This window comes from Zosterops lateralis, assembly GCF_965231275.1.
Source record: "Zosterops lateralis genome assembly, chromosome: 12".
NCBI lineage: Eukaryota > Metazoa > Chordata > Aves > Passeriformes > Zosteropidae > Zosterops > Zosterops lateralis.
Genome location: NC_139772.1, coordinates 13,810,223 through 13,828,156, shown reverse-complemented (window position 1 = coordinate 13,828,156; position 17,934 = coordinate 13,810,223). Strand labels below are relative to the sequence as shown.

Genomic DNA, 17,934 nt, shown 5'->3' with positions numbered 1-17,934 from the left:
CATGTTGCCAGCCCTGGTGGCATCACCAACCCCAGCTGCATCATTGGCCTCGTGGTCTTTCCCAAAGCCCTGTCTCCTGGAGTGCCTGCAGGCAGCAAGCACCTCACCTTTCGGTTATGGCTGGCTTCACCATCCAGCTCTGAAAGACAAGGCGAGCTCAGCATGCAGAAGCAAAGTGTGTTTATTATATTGTAAATCTGCTGATTTCAAGTTGGTCTTGCCCAAGGAGACTGGGTAAGCCATACCTACTCTGCCACCCCCATGCTACCTCTGTGACCACCTGGTAAATCAGAGCCTGCTCTTTTGTTATGCGAGTTGCTCTGTCCCAAGTGAGCAGAAGCTACAGCACCACAGGTCCACAGCCTCTGAAGTGCCTAAAAATGGCCTGCTAGAATGAGGGCTTGTGCATACGCTGGAATTCACGAGTGTGATGTTAATGAGCTGGCAGCATGGTTAATTATCCACCCGCTAGTGGGAAGTGACAAGCCTCTGAAATAAAATAAATCACCATTCCCAAAAGAAGAACCAATCAGTGTGGAAGTGGGTGCCAGCCCATCCACCCGAGCTCTTGGTCTTGCTCATTTTCCTTCCAAACTCAGCTCCAAGTCCTTTGCTCCCCTGCACACAGTTTGTGGTGCCTACCATCATGGAGGGAAGCTGGCCCTCCATCCTTTCAGTTCTTTTTAGGCTCCTTAAGGACCTTGTGTTCACGTAGGATCTTCCCCAACTTCCCAGCCTCTGGGCTGAATCTCGCCTTCTCTGCCTCCCCCTGCTCCTCTTTGCTCCCCAGCAGGATTTCATTGATGTAACTGAGTGTCAGGTTGCTGAAGACCATGTTGAAGTGGTGGGCACCTCGCAGCTCCTGGACATACACCTTCTGCTTTTGCTGGTCCCGCCATCGCTTGCACAGCTCCAAGCTGCGTGTGCTGACACTGTCGTCCCCATCACCATAAATTATGTTCACAGGGTCCTCATAAGGGAAACGCTCATCATAAACGTATGTCTCTGCAGTGGGGTAGCCTGTGCCGTAGAGGCAATATGTGTCCACCCCAGGAGGGGGTAAGTCCTTCAACAAGTCCTTCATGTCCTCCCACATGTACCAGCCATCCTCCAGGTTGACGTCGGTGAAGAAGCGCTGATAGTCACGGTAGGTGTAGTTGTAGGAGGGTGTGGAGATGAAAACGTGGCTCTCAGGCCAGGCCAGGGTCGTGGGGAACATCCAGGGGCTGGTGGTGGTCATGCGCTGCTCTTCACGGAGCTTGATGTTGGACATGAGTGGGATGCCCTGTTCGTCACCTGTGGGACACGCAGGGGCTCATCGCAAATGGCACCACAATGTCCCCTCACAGATGGAGCCTTGGGGCAGCTGGGATCAGCCCTCCCCACAGTGACTCACCACTGTCCCCTGGTCTTCTCCAGCTCAGCTCTTCCCCTCCTTAGCCCTGCCCTGACCATAACTTTATGTCCTCTCCTTACCCCTGTCTGCAGATATCAAGACCAGCCTTCCAAAGTCTTCTCTCCATATCTCTAGCTGCTCAGAGGGCAGACAAACCTGGATGTGTAATGGCACAGATCAACCCAGCCCTTAACATTCCCTGCAACCCTGGCACCTCCACACCTGCCTGCAGGGAGAGGAGTGAGCAGTAGTAGGTGGCCAACTTACATGTTTCCTTCAACCCTTGGCATTTTTGGTATGTCTGGAGTCCTAAGACCATGGAATGACCTCAGATGACCTTAAAAATATCTCTTGTTCTTATGGCAACAGAGAAAAATATTAGCAGGTGACTTAAGGGTGATGCAAGGGGCCAGATGTTAAAACCTCCAAGCACACAATTTTTAATCTCATGTGTTTTTGGACTTGTGACTTGTAGATATTCTGGACTGTCAGCATTTGGCAAGTGATTGTGGCTTTCTAGGCTGCAAAGAGGTTAAAGAGGAACTGGGTCCCCCAATGTCTTTCACCACTGTGCCCTTTCCCTGCCTACCACCACCCTTCCATTTCTGCAGGAGGGAAAGAAAATGAAGAGGTATCTGCACACAAGGAGTCACCCACCGGATGCCAGGATACGCAGGGGCTTGACGGAGCCTCCCCAGGGGGCACCCAGGGAAATGAACCCCCCAATGTACTGATCTTTCCAGGCTTGTGTCTGCTGCAGCAGGAAGTAGAGGACGTGCAGGTTGCCCATGCTATGTGCAATGAGGAAGACAGGTCTCTGGTACTCATCATGCATCTCCTCAATCAGCGCCTTCAGGTTCTGGAAATATTCAGGCTGCTCCTCTGTGGACAAGAAGGGAGCATGATGGTATGAGGGTCATCCTGCCTCCCTCTGTGCTTGGGGGGCCTCACCACAACCTCCAGACTTACGGGGTCCAACCCTCCAGTCGTAGGGGGCTGCCCGAACCGTCTGGTCTCTCACGTAGCCATTGTTCACCAGGTTCTGCACCATGGTGTGCAGGTAGCCTGTGGGCAGAGGGAACAAATGAGAATTAGGTCTGTGGTCTTCTCTTGTAAAACTTTTTCTATTCTAGTCCTGGTCATGGTCAAAATGTTCCCTGGTAAGCCCTGTAGCTCAGTGGCTCCAGCTCCAGTGACTGTGCATCCCATTGAGTACTGGGGTCGAGGATGGGGTGGTCCCTGCCAGCACTCAACTGGAGTGTGTGCCCCAGGCTAGTGTCCCTCACTCCCAGGGCCCTGGGCTCTCTGCAGAACAGTCCCTGCTGGAGACATGGGGACACCTCTCCATTTGAAGGGAGTGCATGGGATCCCCAGACACCCTGGCTTGTCCTCCTCTCACCTGCCAGCTTGCTCTGGTCCAGGTATTCCACAGAATAGGTCTTGCCAAAGCCAGGAACACGGATGTGCACCCCTGGGGCATTGGACATTTTCCGAGAGGTTCGGTTGTACACCACCCTGTGGGGACAGGACAAGAGGTGGCAGAAGAGCCATGTCCCCATGGGGAACATGGGCTGGGGTCAGGATCACTAGGTAGCAGCTTGGACCTGGCTGTTTCCAAGCCTTGTGTGGATGTGAGGTGCACTGGAGCCCAGCCAGTGTCCATTCTGCTCTCCTGGCATCCTGGGACAGGAGGCTCTGATGGAACTAGCTGCCACAGCCCCCTCACCCCTGCTCCAGGCAGGATGGCAGCATCTTCAGTGGGTGCTCAGGGTGGTCTGGTTGGGCTTGAGCACATGGCAGGGACATGGAAAGGGGACAGATACTTAGAGCAGTAGCCAGTCACTTGCGTTCCCAAACAATCCCACAGTCCTCCCATTTTTTTCCACGTGTGCTAGATCGTGGCCAGGGGGAGGAGAGGGAAGGGATCTTTGGTAGGTCGTTTCCCCAGGGAGCTCCCAGGGTAGGGTTGGATGGTACCTGGTGTTATCAATCCAGCAGTCAACCCCCAGTGGCAGGAAGGTGTTGAGGTTGAGCCAGATGGTGAAATAATCCTCTGTTTTGCGGTAGCACATCCAGTTCACCACATCTGGCTTGTCCAGCTTTGCTTCCAGCTGGTTCCCAAGACACCCAGGCACTGGAGGCAGCACAGAGGGAGAGCAGAGCCAGTTACAAACCCCATCCCACTAACCCTGTGGGGCTGCCCAACCTGGCGCTTACCCCACTCCCCAGCCAGTCCTCCCCTGGGGTTACCTGGGGATGGCTGGGCACCTGCTGGAGCAGCACCCCTGGAGAACAACCTGCTCTGCACAGGAGAGAGGGTGCTTGGAACTGAGGTGCTGGGTGAGCACAAAAACATCCTTGGGAACCCCTAGAGCTGTATTTCCATGGAGTGAAAGCTGTTACCCACAAAGCTGTCACCCTTGGCTCAAACATGTGAGTCCCCAGCAGCACAAAGTATCCTAGATTATTCCCCCTCCCTGGATGGGTTTCCACCCTCCTCTCTTTGCTGCAGCCTGGGGGAAGAAATTGGTGCTGCTTGTTACTGCCCATTCCTAATGCAGTCCTGCCAACTCATCCTGGGGTAGTGGGCAGCTCAGGGATGAAGAGCTCCCAGAGAGAGTTTCCCGAATTTTAAATCCTCCATACAGGCTGAACAAGGTCTCTGAAATGGTCCAGTGCTGAGCAGAACTGTACTGTGAAGAAATTCAGTGGGAATGGTGTGTCCAGGAAACACAGCACAGCTTTAAGAGAATTCATTTGTGTGCCCTGGCCTCTCTCAGTGGAGGGTGAGAGTCACCAGGGTGTTTGGTGTGCCTCTGGGAGCGTCAGTGTGGCTCCCAGCAGGGATGGGACACCCCTCCTGCTGCTGCCCTGAGAGATGTGCCTGTGCTGGGATCAGACACCATGGAGAGCACTCCCAGCTGTGTGTAGGAGCAAAGAGCTGGATCCTGGTGCCAGCACTGACTGTGAGGGAGAGGACAAGAGGTGAATGACTGCAGGGGACAGTGAACCTGGTGGAATGGGAGCACCAGGTGACGAGTCCCAAGGCCCCAGCAGGTCCAAGGACTTGCCTGCAATACCCGGCTGGGGCTAGTGTGGGCCACCAGTGCCTCATGCCATGCAAGAGAGGAAGGAGATGTAGCAGTTACCTTTCTCAACCTTTCTCAACCAAGGAGCCTTACAGCTCCTTCATGCCTGTGGCATGTCCCTAGGGGTACGGGGAGGGTCTAATCCTGTCTTCAAAGCACCTGGATGGGGATCAAACAGGTGTAGGAGAGCCCTGGTAGGGAGTGGACAGAAGGGACTTCCCTGGCCAGCAAGAGGAGCAGGATCATGAGCTGCTCTGACAGCCCCTGAAGGAGCACAGCCTTCAGGCAGCCCCCCTGCCCCTGGCATACAGCCCTGAGCTCTGCCTCCTCTTCCAGAGGACATTAGGTAATTATTAAGGGAGTTCTGTGAGGGCAGAGGGGTTATCAGTGGTCCCAAGGGCACTGGGGGTTTCCGGGACGCCGGGCCCAGGGGGATGGGTTACTGGCGGATGCCGAGCAGCAGGAGGAGCAGCCAAGCGGCACAAGGGGCATCCGGGTCTGGCTGGGCGTGGGACATGGCCTGAGGCTGCTACTGGGGACAAAAGGAGATGCTCCGACTGTCACAGGTAATCCTGAAAAGAGGCACCTTGGTGACAGTGGCCCAAGGTCTTCTAACCACCCCAGGACATGGAGGCCTGTGCCCTCTGATGCCCCTGGGAAGGGAATTTACAGGGTCAGCCCTTGGCAATGTAGCAGGGAGGGATCTTCTGCTTTTTCTCTTCTCTTTTTTTAAGGGGAAACTCATCATGATTCAAGAAAAAGAAGAAAAACCCCAACTCTGCTCAGCAGAGTTTTCATGGCAAAACCTGAACTCAAGTGCCTGGTGATGGCACAGGGGCAGAGGAAGCCAGAGCCATGCAGCACAGAGGCACCAGCTGGTGGTGGCTGCTTCCACCTCCCTGAGATGATGCCCCCACATCTCCTTTAATCTCCCTGTGTCCTTTTCCTGCTGGCTTGCCCCCAGTCAGAGTTGGCATTGGGTAGGATGAGATGGATCCTCTTTTGCAGTGGCAGAGGATGACTTAGCCATCTCCAGGGAGTGGGAGAAGACACAGGATGGAGTGGGCTTCAACAAAGTGAGAGGTGGTGGATCCATCCACTGCACCAATGGCAGTCTGTTTGGGAAGTGGCAGAAGAGGTTGTGCTGCAGCCCCTGTCCCTCTGCCAGCAGAGTTCCCCAGACCCAAAAAAGCCCTAAAACACCCTATGGCCCAGATGTGAGATATCAGAGACCCATTTGCTTTCTGGAGTGCCCAGTCGATCCCGTCAGCTCCAGAAAGCTCTACCTGGGCACGGCCAGCCCTGTGTCCCTATCCCAGTGAATGGGAGGGGACTGAGGAGCTGTGTGACACCCTCACTTGGTGGCTCCAATCCAGACAGCCAAGAACCATTGCAGCCAGAACCCACCGAGCCCCCAGCGGCACAGAACCCCATCCTCAGAGTGCTTTGGGGGGCTGCACGGCAGGCAGAGCGCCCACCCACACCCCGCACGGTGCCGGCGCGACCTTACCCAGTACCACGGGCGGTGTGCTGTTGGTCGGGGGAGCTTCGGGGGTGGTGGTGGGTGGGAAGAGGACGTTGAAGAGCCAGAACTGGGACGTGGGCTGCAGGAGCAGCGACAGCGTCAGCAGCACAGCCCCGGCGCCGCTGCTCCCCATGGCAGGCTCGGCCGGGATCCTCCGGGCGGCTCCAAGCCAAACAGCCTTTTATAATTTTTACGCAGGTCCAGCCAAGAGGCACCCGGGCTGCAGGGGAGGGGAGAGCTGCAAGGGGCTGGCCATGAGGAGGAGGAGGAGGGACAGGGAGGGACGAAGGACTGGCCTTTTAGACAAGCCATGGCCTGTCAAAACCAGCCCAGCGGTGCCATGGGGTTGTGAGTGCCCGAGAGCCCTGCTCAGGGGTGCTGCAGGTTGAGCAGCTTCCCAGTGCCTCAGTGTCCCTTTGCCATGTTCTGGGGAGGTGGCTGCCACGTTATTGCCCCTGCATGGTTCTCTAGGGGTAACACCCCACGGCTGCCCAGGGCTGCTCACTCCCTGCCTCGGTGAATGCAGCCCCTCTCCACTCCTCCTGCCCCTGGCAGGGGATGCTGGTGCTGCCAGCGTGGCCAGGTGGACCCCAGGTATCTGGGAGAAGATGGACGGGTTGGCAGAGCAAAAGACAAATCTGGGTAACTCCTTGTGCCACATGGCAGTGCCACATTCCCCAGTGCCATCCTGGGCACTGCCCCTGCCCCGTGCAGCATCCTCCCAGTATCCACTGGAAGGCCCACTCTGTGACAGTCCCAGCTGGGGGAAACACCTGCAACTTCAGCCTGCACTGGCTACTGGGGGCCTTCAGGGACAAGGGATGCTCAGGCTGGAAGGCAGCTTAAAGTTCATCTCATTTCAAACCCCTCCCATGGTCAGGGATATCTCCCACTACACCAGGATGCTCCAAGCCCCCTCCAATGTAGTCTTGAACACTTCAAGAGATGGGGCAACATCATATTCTCCTGCTGTAGGGAAGATGTCTTCTTCCTCCCAGGGAAATTTGAGGTGGGACAGGGATGCTGTAGGGCACTGGTGGGTGGGCTGGCGGATAGGGAGGGCTCCCCGTGGGGCAGAGCGACCCCTTCCTGAATAACGGGGGAGAAGAGCAATAGAATATGTGGGATGGCGCCTGTAGGTTCCCATCCAAGCTCGGTATACACAACTCAACCCCCCGCAGCCGCCTCCCTCCCGCTTTAACGCGGCTCCTGTAAAATCGCCGCTGGGACTCGGATTGGAGCCGAGGGGCTGCAGGCACAGAGCAGAGCCCGGGCCCCTGTGCGGCCACGGCCGCCGCTGCTGCTCCTGTCCCCCGCGGGCCCCTCCTGCCTCCCCCGGCGGGCGGCGGGGGTTTCACAGCCGCTCCCGCCGCGTCCCGCTCCCCTCCCCGCCCGCGCGTCCCCGCGGCTCCGGCATCTCCCCGGGGCGCGTCCCTGCGCCCCATCCGTGCCCAGGGACATTCCCAGGGGTCGGGTGTTCGCTTTGGGCTGGGCCGGCAGCCCCGTTGGGGTGGTGTGGGAGTGGGAAATATCAAAGCGGGTCCCCACATTGTCCCGGCAATGCTGCAGGAAATCGGGGTCCCCCCTGCATGTCACAAATATGCCCCCCATGGGCCCAAATGTGAGCCTGGATAGCTCAGTTGGGAGAGCATCAGACTTTTAATCTGAGGGTCCAGGGTTCAAGCCCCTGTTCAGGCGGTGGCTTTATCCTTTAGGAGCCCGTGGGCAGGAGCGGCACCTCCCTCTGCCAGGACGGTGCTGCCTGGGGCAAAAGTGATGCAGGGGCTTGGGTGCTCGGGTGCCCCAACTGACTTCAGGCAGTGTTCTTCTTAAAGTTTGAACACCAAAGTTTGGTTTCCTGCTGGCAACTGGTGGTTTGTTGTTTTATGGTTTGGTGGTGGTTTTTTTTTTTTTTTTTTTTTTTTTTTTTTTTTTTTTTTTTTTTGTTTTGTTTTGTTTTGTTTTGTTTGTTTTTTTGGTTTTTTTGGTTTTTTTGGTTTTTTTTTTTAAATTCGTGACGACCTCTGTGAAGATACTGAAGGGACTGGAGCCATCTCTCCTGGGAGGGAAGCCAGGCTCTGTTCTGTGGTGCCCAGTGCCAGAGGCCATGGGCACACACTGAGGCTCCAGCTGAACATCAGGAGACACTTTAAGGGAATACAGTTCATGTGAGAGCAGAGGCTGCAGTGACTCGTGGGGCCATCACACTGCCTCAGACAAGCCCTGGACTGCCCCGTGGGTGTGTAGACACTTCAGGATATTTTTGCAAAATAGAAACTCTTTTAACAGAAAATCAAACAATTTTGGATGAAAAATATCCCCTGTCCTATGTAAAAAAAAAAAAAAAAAAAAAAAAAAAAAAAAAAAAAAAAAAGTATAAAAAGTATGTTTTTTAAAATAACTGAACATACATCAGTTGCTCAAGCAATAGTCAATTATTTTTTAGGTAAGTTTAACGGCTTTACACATCACACTGACTCTCTGTGGAAAGAAAGAAAAAAGAAAAAAGAAAAAAGAAAATAGGAATGAGAAGTTATGTATTTCCTTGTGTTTCTGCTGCTCAGCTGGGTAAAAGTGGGGCAGGCACTGCTGCTGCTAATGGGCAACTTCTCCGGATGTTTGCTTTCTCTTCCTCCTGTATTAACTTTAGAAGGAAAAAATGCTTTTTGAGCTTTCCCTACGTAAAGAGATATGTGTTTTCGGTAAATGAATATTGGAGGAGTATGAAGTCGTACAAGTAAGTGCCCTATAAACTGCAAATCCCAAAAGTAAACGTGCAACGATTCCCCCCCGCCCCGCCCTTTCATTTCTTGCTCTGGATAAGATACAAAAGAAAAGAAATTTATTTTGTGCCAGAAAAAAAATCCACCCTCTCCCTTTCCCAAGCACCAGCCCTGCAGATGCCTGAACCCATCTGCCTGAGTGCTGCAGCCTTTCAGATGCCCCCACAGCGGTGGGTTGAGAGCCACTGCTTGGGCGGTGCCTTCCCCACCACAGCCTGTGCCACACCTTATGTAACTTCTCTTTTGAAAGCTGCCGACCACAGTGAGTTCTGCGCAGCTGTCAGGAGAGGGCACCAAGTCCAAGCAAACAGGGTGACTCCATTGAGGCTCCAGAAGGGTAAAAGCAACAGTTTAAGAGGCTTCCCCAGGCTAAAGCATCTCCTGGCGCACACAGAGATCTCCACCTGCTTCTTGGTGCCCACGAGGCCTCGAGTTCCCATAACCTACAGTTTGTCACCCCTCAGCTCTGGGGGGGTTGTGCCTCTGATGTGAAAGCATCCCTGAAGGTCCTCCAACCAAAATCCCGCTCTCCTCGAGCAGGAAGTGCCAGCAGCAGGATGTCCATCTGGTTATCTTCATGCCCTGGGAGTCAGGAGCTGGGCATGCTGCTGCCTCCCACCTCTTCTCACTCTGCAGGGCAGCCACAGCATCTTCTGGTCCTTTTTCTGCAAAACTGTGAGGAAGTGGAACGTGGAAGGCTGGGCAAATTCCTCTAAATTCACAAGTTTGCCTGCAAAATGGAGAAGCTGGAGTGCTTTCCCAGAAGTGTCACTGCAGCCTCACTGGAGAGACCCTGCACAGTGACTACAGGTGGGGAAATCATTGTTGGTATGAGTCTGGTCACTCTTGGACCATCCAATCTTGTGTCCCCTCCCAGGGCAAGGCGTCTTTTTGTGCCAACCCCCTCACAGCTGCCTCCCTCCCGGCCTTGACAAAAGTTGCTGTGACTCGGATTCGAACCGAGGTTGCTGCGGCCACAACGCAGAGTACTGACCACTATACGATCACAGCAGAGGAGATCCCGCCACCTGCTGGGTCCTGCTGCGGGCTGGGACCACGGCGAGGGAAGTCCCTGCACTGCCCCTCCCCTGGCATGGACACCCAGCACAGCCTGGCCAGCAAATCCTGTTTAATTAAGGAGGCTACAAATGGACTTTGGTGCTGCTGCTCAGAGCCTTGGCAACCTGGAATGGGGCCCTAAATGGTGCAAAACACTGGCAGTGCTGGGATGGCACCCAGGAAACGAGACTGCTGCCAAGGACAGTGCTGTTGAGGGGACTTATGCAGTGGGGCCATCATCCTATAAATACAGCAAAGTCAGGGTTATAAAAATTTCAGCTAAATCTAAGTGATACAAGAGGTGAGAAATTAATTAACTTTTTAGCATTGTGTGCAATACAACAAATTTGAGGGAATTCAGTTAAAAATTCAACAAATGGGACAATGATCTCCATGAGGAGCTGAGTAGTGCTGTGGGAAGGATACACTCAGGGACATCTGGGTAATCCAGAATGTCCCTGGCCCCTGTCATCCACTATCTACAGGGTCCCACTGCCACCTTCCTGCCTGATTATGACCCTTCTCCATGTTTCCTCCCCTTCATGCCTTCACAATTGTACTTTGGTGACTCCAGGGCTGCATTTGCTGTTCCTGGCCCTGGTGCAGGTTGCTGGTGGTGAAGAAAGGACTCAGTGGGGGTGAGAGCTCCCTGCTCCACACCCAAGGCAGCCCACAGCCCCTGGGTACCATCCCACTGCTGCCTTCTCCCCCTCCCTCCATGCACCACAGGATATGCAGTGGGGGATCCCTGGTGTCCCCATAGCCCCTGAGGCCCCTTGTGCCCATTTGGTCCCACTCCATCAGCCCCATGGTGAGTCCCAGAGGACCTGTGGGCATCTCTGCTCATCGTGGAGCCTTCAGTGCTATGTGTGCCCCATGGAAATGCACACAACACCAAGAGCCTATCCTGCCTCCACACACCAGCGCAGAACAGGGGGCACAGGCACCAAAAAGAGAAGTGCAGACAGGATTTAACAGGAAAACAGAATAGATTCCCATCCCTGAGAGGGCTCAGGACTGCATTTACAGATTTCCCATTTGAGACCTTGGTCTTCATGAGTGTTTTTAATTACTTTGATGTCTGCTGGAGGAACACAGCAGAGCATAAGCAAGCCAGGAAGATCATGTCAGTTTTTGTCTTCCTGACAAAATGTGATAGAGGAGCTAATGATGAACAGGACTCTGCTTGGACTTTCAACTGACAAATGAGGAAGGACTCACTGGGAGGAGTGCCTGAGTTATTGTAAGGTGGTGCTGCTGTTCTAAGGGAGAGCTCTGGAATGAGCTGAGGGTCAAATTCTTATCAGGATGGTGTCCAGGCCCCCAGATAGACAAGATCAAATGTTCAGACCAATCTGGCTCAATGATATGCGGAAATAACTTAGAAGAGCCCTCGAAGCAGCAGTGAGGACTCTCTCAGTGTTAGTTAATAGAAGATCAAGGGATGGAGGCTCACACAGTGCTACTTATTGTTTGTGGACATTAATTTACTAAGAGACAGGCACAACATGGTGCAGCAGCAAAGGTCCTCACAGTTGGAATCCTGAGTCAGCATCTCACCAGGGTATGACCTTCCCTTCCCAGTCCAGGAAGGCACCAGTGTCCTTCTCAGAGATGGAGGACAGCACCTTCAGCATCCCTTGCACGCTGTCATCCACTGTCAGGGGAGGCTGTGGAGCAGAGGGAGAAACAGTTCTGTGCTCAAGGGTCTGCCCTGAAATAGATCACTGCTCTGGGCAAGAAGCATTCCCAGATTGTCATCTCCCTCCCTCCTGTGCCTCCAGGGTATCTGCCCAGGAGCTCTCAGACAGCCCATCGTGAGACCCCAGAAAATTCTGCATTCCTGAACAATGAGGTTCTCCCAGACCATGGACATGAGATCTTTTACCTTAAATGATCCTGAACCACCCATGTCTGTTTGCACCCAGCCGGGGTGGAGAGTGACGCAGAGGATGCCGTGCTCCTTGTACGCCAGGGACTGGCACTTGCTCAGCATGTTCAGAGCAGCCTGTGGGGTGACAATGAAGGGATGCTGGTGGGAGGGGAAAGGCAGCTGCAGGGGACATGTGCAGACCCCACAGCTGGGGCTGGCACAGGGCAGAGGGAACCACTTTCTGGGGTACATGATCCCTCACTATCTGTGCGGATGCCCATCCGAGTTAAAGTCCAATTGGACCATGTGCCTCTGAGGGAGCACCCAGGGCCAGGCATGTAACTGTGCTGATGGGTACTCAGGGGCCAACACGAGCTCAGTCACAGTGTAGAGAGGGGCACAGACTGAGGGAGAGGTTGGAAGCCAGTGTGATCATTTGGAGGGGAAAATGTCTGGGCTCATCCCCAGCAAAATCTGGCAGTACCTTGCTGCAGCGGTACGAGACAACTTGTCCAAATTCCCATACATACATATCCTGAATGGAGCCTGCATAGCTGGACATGTTGATAATGGCAGCCTTGCTGCAGCTCAGCCCTGAGACTGGGCTCCCCTGGGCAGCCTTCTTCAGCATGGGCAGGAATGCCTGTGAGGAAACAGAAGGGATGGGAGCACACACAGACATGGCCCAGGGCAGGGGAGAAGCTCCTTCCACAGTGGGGAACATCAACACCAGCACTAGGGCATCTCCCCTCCTCTTCCCAGTGCCCCATCCTGCCAGGCTCCAGCTCCTGAGCTCCAGCCCATGGCTCCACAAACTTCTCATGAACTGAGAGCTCATCAGGGCACCAGAGCAGTGACAGGAGCCCCTCCCACTGGCCCTTCACAGCCTCTATAATGTCCAGCTTGAGGACAAGGGAAGGGATTCTTCCTGAGCTGTGCTGTAGTGCAGGGGACTCACCTGGCCCATCAGCAGGGGCCCAATTGTGTTAGTGGTGTAAACCTCTCTCATGTCCTCCAGTGTCTCATTATCAAGGGACTTTGGTTTTGCCATTCCAGCATTGTTGATGAGGAGGTTGAGCCCAGAGTCCCCCAGGTGCTCCCCAACCTTGGCTGCAGCTGCCTTGATGCTGGCAGGGTCGGCGACTTCTGCAGAGCCAACACAGGGGAGGTCAGAGCCTGTGTCCCCGTGGTGGAGTCCCCTCTGTTCCCCCAGAGGTGGCAGTGCCCCATGGCCCCGCAGGCACCAGCCCCTTGGCACAGCTCCCTCCCAGCACGGGGCTCCCAGGGTGTGCCCAGCCTGGGCACTCGCCAGAGGAACTGGGGCAAAGGATCCCCACCTCGGGGCACCTACCGAGCGGGATGATGATGATGTTGGGGTGCTTGGAAGCCAAATTCTGTAACTCCTGTAAGAGAGGGCACTGTGTAGGCATGGAGAGGCTGGAGGGGCTGTGCAGAGGCTCAGTCTTTCCCAGGCAAAGCCCACATCGCTCTGGCTCCATCCCTGCACTGCTGTGGACCCCACGCTATGCTCCAGCTGCCCTGAATGCAATGGACGGGGAGGACTCCATGACGAAGTACCAATGTTCCCTTCACACGTCCCATGCACAGCTGATCCCACAGTGTGCCAGTCCAGCTGCCCTGTGCCCCAGATGCCTGACTACATCTCCAGACACTTGCAAACACGCTCCCTGTTCCAATCTCTCCCTGACCCTGAGAGCTCCCATACCCCAGCACAGCCACTGCCCCCCAGCCTGCCCAGTCTCACCTGTGCTTTCTGTCCCTTGGGGTCCCGACAGCCTGCAAAGATCCACTGTGGTGGTTTTGGCATCCTCAGGAAATTCTGGACGAGCCCCAGGCCGATGCCTCGGTTGGCTCCAGTCACCAGAACAGAGTGGACACACACCTCTCCCATGTTGCTTGTCCTCCTCTGCTCCACCTGTCACTGTTTGCTCTGCTTCGTAATATTTCCTTATATCATTTTCCACAGACACCGCACCCACTCAGGGTTTACACCAACCCTTGGATCCAGGAGGAGCAACTGCTCCAGCCCTTCAGATTCCGGGACAGAGATCGTAGCTGGGAGCCGGTCCTTGTATCCAAAGGGCAAAAACCTTTGGTGAGTTCAGGCAAATTCTGCTGACCTTGGGAAACCCAGTGTCATAAGGCAATAGTAAGCTCTGTGGCTCACATGGGCTTGACACCTTCACAAGAAGAACTTTCCACATCAGACCCACACAACACTGGGAACAGGTTGATCTCATGCCCCTTCCCTGGTCCCCTGAGCCAGGACATTCCTCACATGGCCATGAGCAGACAGTCGCTGCCTTGATCTTGCCTCCTCCAAGCCAATGCCCATTCCCTGATTGTCAAGTGTAACACAGCACCCATGGAGGGCAGCAGACCCAGGGGATCCAGTCTCCTGGCAGAAGGATGGGCACCTGCATGGCCAGCACATCACCAGCTGCGGGCCTTGCACTCCAGCAAGACACAAAGGGCAGGCTTGCCACATCTCAATGCAGCATCTGTGTCCTTGCATCAGGCATTTCTGCCCCTCCAGAAGCTGGCAGCCAGGGGCACAGGGAAGGAGGGTGTGAGCTGCAGCAGGGCTGCTGTCATCAACATCTCCACCAAACTGGGCTCCATCGGGCTGTGCCTCAGGGTGCCAGAGGCCCCCATGTACCCGTACCGGGCCAGCAAGGTGAGGTGCCAGGGGAGGTGCTGGAGATGCTGTCCCAGACATGGTGCCCATGGAGGGGAGGGAGCCCATGGGTCACCCCCTGCCCCAGACACCCACCCCCTGCCTGGTTCTCTCAGGTGGAAGCACAGAGACCAGGACAGCAGCAGCCAGGACTGAGTCTTTCCAGCAGGTCATGCTGATGCTTTGTCCCAGGACCAAGTTCCAGTTCCCACCTCCACAGACATTTTCTTTCTGCCTGGGAAATGTCTCCTCTCCTGCCCACCCATTCCCTGCAATGTGCAGGCAGGGCTGTGCCTCTTCCAGGATGCCCACGACATGGTGACAAAGCTTTTGGTTGTGGAGCTTCAAGAAGAGAATGACTTGGGAAGCAACTTCTCTCCCCTTCCCCAACCCACATGTGTAGAAGCATCCGATATCAGGGACAAGGTACTCTGCAAACCTGAGATATTCTAGAATATGTGGTTTTATTGCAAGGGTCGTGGGTAGAAAGGGCCTTCCCTTCAGCCACCAGCCTCGGCTGAAGGGAAGTCTCAGAGAGAGAGCACGAGAGAACAAGAGGGTAAGCTGGCAAGAAGAGGGGAGCCAGGACAAGAGCGCGAAGAGGAAAACCAAGAGAGCAGGGACCAGAGAGTGAAGAGGGTGAAGAGAGAAGAGGAGTGAGGGAAAGCCAAGAGCGCAGGGACCAGAGAGAAGAGAAGAGCAGAGAAGGGAAGAGAAGTGGGCGAAAGGTAGGAGAGCCAAGACAAGAGAGTGCGAGGTCCTTGCTCCAATCTTATATCTCCTTTTGTGATGAATATTCTAATTTACAGTGACCAACCAATACAAGACACAAAACCGTATAGAATCTACATACAGCCTATAAGAACTACTACATTACCATGTGTTATATTTTAAACTCTAAAAACTACTCTTTAGATTTTCTGTTTTGCTACATTGACATTTGGATCCCTTAGCCAGCAGAAAGGTATTGTTCAATCAAAAGGGATTCTCCTTCAGCTGGCCAGGCTATTGTCTTCAGGTTATATAGTAACTAAGACTCGGTATCCTACAACTCAAAGTAAGCTTTCATTTTGATTACAGGTTTCATATTTTCAGAATCTTTTGCTAAGCAATCATATTTATAAGGTTTCCCTGTTTCATCTTTCCCAACATCCATGTGCCCCTGTGGTCCCCCTGTACCCCCCACCTTGGCAAATTCTGGCAGCCGATGTCTCTCTGCTCTGTCTCCACACCCAGCCTTAATCCAGCCCTCTCTGAGCCCGGGGCAGGATCCCTGTGCTCTGCCCGAGCGCTGTGTGTCCCTCTGTCCCACCTGTGACCAGCCATCCCCCAGCTGAGGGCAGAGGACAGCTGGTCCCTGTGACCCACAGCCCCTCAGGCAGCTCAGCCTGGGCAGGGGAAAGCCAGTCCTGCAGGGGCTTGGAAGATCCGTCTCCTCTCAGGAGGGGGGCCCTGCTCCAGCTTCTCCAGTGCCTCCTGGAGGGGAGGTCTCCAGAGGGCAGTCACGGTGCCATGGGACACTCATGGGGATGCCAGTGACAGCTGTGAGTCGAGGGCAGCTGTGGCACCACTGAATCCCAGGATGAGGAGTGAGCTATCTGGGAAGGGGCCATCTCATGAGCTGGCAATGCACAACAGAGCTGGAGGTGCTTGGCAGGAATTTATTGAGGGTGTGGGAAACGTGGGAGCAGTGGCACAGGGTCCCTTCTGGCTGCCAGGATCCTGAAGTGGTGTCTCACCAGGGTACGACCTTCCCTTCCCAGTCCAGGAAGGTGCCGGTGTCCTTCTCGGAGAGGGAGGAGATGACCTTCAGCATCCCTTGCACGCTGTCATCCACTGTCACTGGGGGCTGTGAGGCAGAGGGGGAGATGCAGCCCATGCCTGAGGCCCTGGCCCAGCCAAGGCTGGGGGAAGGAGGCACTCGAGGGGAAAGCTGAAAACCCTGAACAACCAGGACAGAGGGGCAGAGCCAGGAATCGAGGGGATGTGGACACCCAGCACCCAGGACCAGGACAGGGGGAGCTTCCCTAACAGCAATTGGGCAGGCAGGGAAGCCATGGACATGGAAAACCAGCACGGGAGTTCTGATAGCCCCGCCCCAATGGAATTCCTACCGGGTGTCCAACAGAGCTGCCCATGTCTGTTTGCACCCAGCCGGGCTGGAGAGCGACGCAGAGGATGCCGTGTTCCTTGTACGCCAGGGACTGGCACTTGCTCAGCATGTTCAGAGCTGTCTGTAGGGAGACAATGCAGGGATGGTGGTGGGAGGGGAATGGGTGTTGCGAGGAGATCCTAAAGGTGGGCAGGGTTAGCAAAGGTGTGACAGTACCTTGCTGCAGCGGTACGAGGTGCGTTGGAGAAGGTCAAAACCAAAGGAAGAACCGATGGAGCCGCCAATGCTGGATATATTGACAATGGCAGCCTTGCTGCAGCTCAGCCCTGAGACTGGGCTCCCCTGGGCAGCCTTCTTCAGCAAGGGCAGGAATGTCTGTGAGGAGACAGAGGGGACAGGAGCACACACAGACATGGCCCAGGGCAGGGGAGAAGCTCCTTTCACAATAATGAATATTGGCAACAGCAATGGGGCATACCCTCTCTTCTTCCCAGTGCCCCAGCCTGTCTGTCTCCAGCTCCTGAGCTCCAGCCCATGGCTCCACAAACTTCTCATGAACTGAGAGCCCATCAGGGCACCAGAGCAGTGACAGGAGCCCCTCCCACTGGCCCTTCACAGCCTCTATAATGTCCAGCTTGAGGACAAGGGAAGGGATTCTTCCGGAGCTGTGCTGTAGTGCAGGGGACTCACCTGGCCCATCAGCAGGGGCCCAATTGTGTTAGTGGTGTAAACCTCTCTCATGTCCTCCAGTGTCTCATTATCAAGTGGGTTCAGCTTCAGAATTCCAGCATTGTTGATGAGGAGGTTGAGCCCAGAGCCCCCCAGGTGCTCCCCAACCTTGGCTGCAGCTGCCTTGATGCTGGCAGGGTCGGCGACTTCTGCAGAGCCAACACAGGGGAGGTCAGAGCCTGTGTCCCCGTGGTGGAGTCCCCTCTGTTCCCCCAGAGGTGGCAGTGCCCCATGGCCCCGCAGGCACCAGCCCCTTGGCACAGCTCCCTCCCAGCACGGGGCTCCCAGGGTGTGCCCAGCCTGGGCACTCGCCAGAGGAACTGGGGCAAAGGATCCCCACCTCGGGGCACCTACCGAGCGGGATGATGATGATGTTGGGGTGCTTGGAAGCCAAATTCTGTAACTCCTGTAAGAGAGGGCACTGTGTAGGCATGGAGAGGCTGGAGGGGCTGTGCAGAGGCTCAGTCTTTCCCAGGCAAAGCCCATGTCACATCCAGCCTCCCCCTGCCCAGTCTCACCTGTGCTCTCTGTCCCTTGGGGTCCCGACAGGTTGCAAAGATCCACTGTGGTGGTTTTGGCATCCTCAGGAAATGCTGGACGAGCCCCAGGCCGATGCCTCGGTTGGCTCCAGTCACCAGAACGGAGTGGACACACAGCTCTCCCATGTTG

The 17,934-nt window shown here is 55.1% G+C and overlaps 2 protein-coding genes across 2 annotated transcripts; both read right to left on the bottom strand.

Moving 5' to 3' along the window:
• Positions 1–175: 175 nt before the first annotated feature.
• Positions 176–6,199, bottom strand: LCAT (lecithin-cholesterol acyltransferase). Its single transcript, XM_083869872.1, has 6 exons — positions 5,996–6,199; positions 3,374–3,530; positions 2,796–2,911; positions 2,366–2,461; positions 2,054–2,278; positions 176–1,296 (listed from the first exon to the last, which is right to left on the bottom strand). Exons 1-6 carry the CDS (start codon positions 6,141–6,143, stop codon positions 674–676), a joined length of 1,365 nt encoding a protein of 454 aa, XP_083725998.1. The 5' UTR covers positions 6,144–6,199; the 3' UTR covers positions 176–673.
• Positions 6,200–11,382: 5,183 nt separating this feature from the next.
• On the bottom strand, positions 11,383–17,934 carry LOC310914050 (uncharacterized protein). The gene is made up of 12 exons (XM_083869947.1): positions 17,784–17,934; positions 17,620–17,671; positions 17,227–17,414; positions 16,753–16,911; positions 16,538–16,657; positions 16,171–16,272; positions 13,491–13,652; positions 13,077–13,128; positions 12,684–12,871; positions 12,210–12,368; positions 11,741–11,860; positions 11,383–11,522 (listed from the first exon to the last, which is right to left on the bottom strand). Exons 1-12 carry the CDS (start codon positions 17,928–17,930, stop codon positions 11,409–11,411), a joined length of 1,563 nt encoding a protein of 520 aa, XP_083726073.1. The 5' UTR covers positions 17,931–17,934; the 3' UTR covers positions 11,383–11,408.